The sequence below is a fragment of the Myotis brandtii genome, unplaced genomic scaffold (assembly GCF_000412655.1).
Source record: "Myotis brandtii unplaced genomic scaffold, ASM41265v1 scaffold84, whole genome shotgun sequence".
Taxonomy (NCBI): domain Eukaryota; kingdom Metazoa; phylum Chordata; class Mammalia; order Chiroptera; family Vespertilionidae; genus Myotis; species Myotis brandtii.
The window spans coordinates 3,301,053-3,306,454 of NW_005371410.1; the positions used below are offsets into that span (position 1 = coordinate 3,301,053).

General features: G+C 45.2%; 1 protein-coding gene across 1 annotated transcript in view; it reads left to right on the top strand.

Annotated features, from left to right (window-relative positions):
• The window catches only part of SERTAD2 (SERTA domain containing 2), a 21,858-nt gene extending 17,002 nt beyond the window's left edge, over positions 1–4,856 (top strand). Inside the window, exons 7-8 of the mRNA XM_014532003.1 lie at positions 3–514; positions 2,666–4,856. Coding sequence (XP_014387489.1) covers positions 3–514; positions 2,666–2,800 — 647 coding nt within the window. The 3' untranslated portion in view covers positions 2,801–4,856. The remainder of the gene's footprint in view (positions 1–2; positions 515–2,665) is intronic.
• The last annotated feature ends 546 nt before the right edge of the window (positions 4,857–5,402 follow it).

Below are 5,402 nucleotides of genomic sequence, written 5' to 3' on the forward strand. Positions count from 1 at the left end.
CGACGACGACGACACTTTTTGCACTTCCCCGGCCGCCCCGCTGCCCGCGGCCCCCACCAGACTCCCCTCCCCGGCCCTCCTGCCCGAGAAGGACAGCTTCTCCTCCGCCTTGGACGAGATCGAGGAGCTCTGTCCCACATCTACCTCCGCCGCCGGGGCCGCCACTGACAGCTCCAAAGGGGGCGCCAGCGAGCCCAGCGCCCCGAAACCCGAGGGGCTCCCCGACGGCCGCCCCGACGACCCCAAACTGATGGACTCTCTGCCTGGGAATTTCGAGGTCACCACGTCCACGGGGTTTCTGACGGACCTGACCCTGGACGACATCCTGTTCGCCGACATTGACACGTCCATGTATGATTTCGACCCCTGCACCTCCGCCTCGGGCACAGCCTCGAAGATGGCCCCCGTGTCGGCGGACGACCTCCTCAAGACCCTCGCCCCCTACAGCAGCCAGCCCGTCGCCCCGAGTCAGCCTTTCAAAATGGACCTCACGGAGCTGGACCACATCATGGAGGTGCTCGTGGGGTCCTAATCCCGGGGACCCCCCCTCCCCACCCCCCCGCGACCGTGCCCGCCCGGACCCTGCGAGTGTCCCCGCGCCCCGACAGCGCTCCGCACTGTGCATGCACCCTTGCTTGCCTTTTTCAGAGAAAAAGAACGTTTTACAAAAGGATCACACTAGTTTTTGCTTTGAGCAGAGTTGGAGTGCCTTCATCCAAGTATGACCACTTTCAATACACGTTTTTGAGTGGTTCCTCAGAGACCTACTACCCTGGAATAGGAAAGAATACATTTGAAGACAATGTTGCTATGTCGAATGGCAAAAATGAACAGTTCAAGTGAAGCACAAAGAATAAGATGGGAAAGCTGTAAATTGCATGTGCATATTTGTCTATTTTTTCTATAAGTTTTATTGCAAGAGGTAAAACAAAGAAAAAGTATATATATATATATTATTTAGATAATCTCAGTACCTTTTCCGGCATTTTCGCCCTGTATAGGTTGACTTGGCAATTCAGCCTTTTTAGAGGCATTAACTCCTCGTAAGTGTTGCATTTACATGGCTGTTTAGAAACTGCTGCCCAAATTTATTTTATATTTTTGTACAGATTCTGCAGTTTATGATATTGTTTTTCTAAAAACAAATGCTGTTTATACATATGAGATAGCTATTTTGATAGGATTTGCTCACATAGTTCCTGCAAACTTCAGATGTACAAGTTGCACTTGTACTTTTATAGCATTGTAATGTTTTATATGTGTTTGGTGCAAAGAGAAAATTGGATCAAATCAATCCGCAGTTGACGTCCCCCAAATGCAGACACACACACACACACACACACACACATACACACACACACACACACACACACAGCGCTTTAAGAAAGGGCCAGGCGATATCACACCCAAATTTCACAAGCACCGGCCTCCTGGCATGAACACCTGCCAGCACTGTGACTTCCAAAGCCAGAGCCACATCTGCTCATCAAACTTGCATTAAGCAGTTGGCGGGAGGTGGCCATGGAGCTCGGGGTTTAAGTGATGGTTCTCTCTAGCTCCCTCTCTTGAGGGGGAAGACTACCGAATACTCACTGTATTTATGCCAAGTTTGCGCTTTTAATTGTTTTTATTTTTTTTTTTTAAAAAAAAACCCAAATCTTTCCTTTTTGGCATAATTTTTATGATGACCTGAAATTTTACATGTGAACAAAATTTTATGAAAAGCAACCAACCTCTACTTGGAACTAAACCCTTTTGCAATGCTTAGGGCTCCTAGAGAAAAAAATCTCCCCCAGAAGGCGTCCATCATGTTGCCTAGTTGTCTTTTCCAGCTTCCCTTCCCTCTGTTGCTAAATGCTGAAAATGGTATCTTCATGATCACCACCGTGAGCTCGGCCCACCTCGGCCCACCTCGGCCCAGCCCCGGATGCACTCTTGAAACAGCCCTGGCCCTTGAACCAGGAGTTGGTCCCATTATGTCACAGCTTCCAATCTGGTTGCTTTCTTGAATCAACTGCTTTAACTACACTTCACAAGGCTGTTTTACCCAAATACACAGGACTTTCTATGCATGTTCCTCCTCCTCCTCCTCCTCCTCCCCTTGCCACCTCCACCCCTTACCCCCTACCCCCAAACCAGGACACTTGAGAAGTAGCTTTTTATTCCTAACGGTGTACATTTAATTTTGAAATGTTTGCAATGTATCATGCTTGTTGCCGACATTGTTTATGGCCTTTTCCTTTCAGTTGTTTCTTTCTTCCAATGGTACTGTCGCTGGTTACATCCTATATTTTTGAAATGCAGGTGGCTTCTTTAGGAATAACTTTTATATTTATTTAAGAATTTTTAAATTATGGGATTTGTGTTGTTGTTGTTGTCTTTGTTGTTAGTCATTTGTCAATATTCAGTCACCAATTCTGCTCACTTCTTGCCATGGATAAAATTGAGTCTTTCTGGCCAATTAAAAAAAGACAGCTTTATAAGATGGCACTTTAAACAAGCCATAGATAGTTTTATTTTTATAATGCACATGGCAAAACAAATACATTTGTGATGAAGGAACTGCTCATCTAATCAAAAGATTCATCGTGTATGGTATGATTAAATCTACATTCTAATTTATTTCCCCTCCCCTCCCCTCCCCCACTTGAATGTGTTTTTAAAGGCTAATTATCAACTCAGGAGAGCAGTGGGAAACAGATCAAATTGCTCTTGTTCTCCTACAAGCAACCTCCACCAGGACACCTTGTACTGCTGCAGATGTGTCATTTCCTGTGATGGGACCAGGGACCATATATAGGTGAGGGGAGGGTTGTTGTAAATGCTTCCAGTGTTGCTGTGCCTGTCCATTTTAAGAGCTTCCTTTTTCTGTGGAGAACAAGCCAGCCCAGATGCCACGCTTTCGATAACTGGAGGACCTGGTAAACTCACCACATGCTGCACACGTATACATATGTATACATATACAATAGTGTTGGTTATTCCGAACAATAACAGGGTAAGGCGGTTGATTTGCCATTGTTAAAAGCTGATTTACAGTAACTTAGAACAACTGTACTTTGGTTGGATTAGCAAATCGTGTGTTTAAACAAATCCCATATGTTGGGCAACAGTTCAAATAAGCACAGTGAAGTGTTGCCCGAACGTGGTCTCGGACTCTAGTATTTGTAAGGCTGGTCTTGAAAATCAAAACAAACAAACAAAAAAAACCACCCCAACATCAGGCAAATGCTTGTCAGCTCTGGACACCCTTGCCATAAACGCTCGATATTCACGGTCTTCTGAGGAAGACCTGGGAAATGAGTGGAGCGGTTTAAAAAGAACAAAACCATCAAGTGTTCCCAAAGCGATGTCCCAGCAGGGAAGACTGTGAGCCGTGTGCGATCTGCACGTCCCAGTCTGAGTGCGGACTGGGCGTGCCTCCCCCGTGCAGAGGACATCGCGTGGCATTCAGAGTCAGGCAGGCAGTTCGAGGTGCCTTCGTGAGAAAGACATGCTGGGTGTGACTGGGAGAGGACACCCATGGACAGTGATGTGCAATGAAGTGACAAGATGAGAGCAGAATATTAAGAGCTTTGAATTTGAAGTGATTTTTTTTCCATAAGTTATTTATTCCTTTTTTTCTGTGTAAATATATTTATTTTACTGTGGAGCTCTAACAACATCTGGATCGTAACATGTGCAGAATGTATGGTAGGAATGTATTCTCTGGTAGGAATGTCAATCTGTATTAACGGGGGTCCGAGCCAGACCCCCGGGTCGTCTCATCATTTGCCCAGTCCACATTCATTTGTACTCTCTTCTCCAATGTGGGTCTATTTGAAATATGCAAAAGGTATGGGTGAGGGATGTTTCAATACCTCCAAATTTTTAAAGAAAATCAAGCATCAAAGGGTTGATCTTTTTAAATGTTTTTTAGTAGCACTTTCTCTCTCCAACAGAAGGGGCAACCACACCGACACCCTTGTTCACACCACAAGGTGAGAACTAGCCAGAGCCTCCTCTACACCTCGAGTGTCTTTATCAATTGAGCTTTTTATTGCCATAGCCCCTTGGCGTGTCCCAACTGCCCTGAGGTCAATCAAGGAAAATTTCTTACATAAATAAGCTCCAAAGAGCCAAAGTATCAACTTACAGATTGTTTTTAAAGCTTAAATTTATTAACCACCTTTGTGGTAAACAATGAATTATGAATACCGTTGGGCAGCCTTCTTAAATGACAGATGTTAAAAAAAAAAAAAAAAGACTCTACCTAGTGTAGTGATTGATATTTTCCATGAATTGTCTTAATTTAAAAACCTTGCTGTTACAAATTGGGCCTTCCTACATTTTATGAAAATACTGAAAAGAGCATATTGGACCTATTCTGGCTGTAAATGGTTAACTTCCTGTAATTGCCGGTGAATGGCGAGGTGTATGTTCCTGCTTGTGTACCATTGTCTTCAGTGCTTCTAAGAATGAGTCGAAATGTTTCTTGAAAATTAGCCAGGATCAAATGCTATTGCAGACAAAGCCAATAAAAATCTTGGACATCTTTTGGGGATAATAAGTTTGGAAGAGAAGTGCAGTCCATACAAGCAAACAACCAAGATTTTGGAACCGATGTACATAGTGACATTTGGTGCATAGTTTTTAAGGAGGATTTTGTCTAAAGAGGAAGTGTAACCTTTCCCCCACAGACCTGAGAGCTGTGCCTTTCCTATGCAATATTACAGACGTTACATCGGAACCCAGATGGCTGCATTCACATGTAGGTTTGGGCTGTAATCGAAACAACTGGACAGATGAAATGTACATGGAAATGAGCAGTCTTACTTTTGTAGTTTTATATTATACAATAAACAGTTAAAAGGTGACAGAGGTGCGTGTGCAGCTTCCTTCTGACCGGAGCAGAACCAGCTCAGGACACAATTTGCTCGTGTTAAGGAACCATCCCCCGTGGCCTCTGCCAGAGCTGGTGCCTATGACCTTCCCTCACCGCCGTGGTCTCAGGAGGACCTTTCTCTCCTCTCCTTGCCTCTGGGACCCTTCTCAGACTCCTCATTCTCACTTCTCTCCCTCCAACTCTGAATAGTTTTTTTCCCAGGGTTTGGGCAGTGACTAGAGTGTTGTAGAGTCTCCACTCCTGCTGGCTTTCCCAAGGGAATCTAGTCCACTCAGGTGTCTGAAAACTTGTTTTAAGGTCCTGCCTCTCTCCTGAGCTCTGGACTTAACTATCTACCAGACTTTGTGTGTTTGAAAACAGCCTCGTTTCCCCCATGGGGCCTGTTCTTCCCCTCTGGGCCTCTGTTTGGCCTCACCACCCTTCCCCCAGGCCTAATCCCCCTCCCTCCCCGCTCCCCCAACCTGTTCTCCAATCCAAGCCACATTCTGTTCCCAAATGTTCGCCACTCCCCACCACC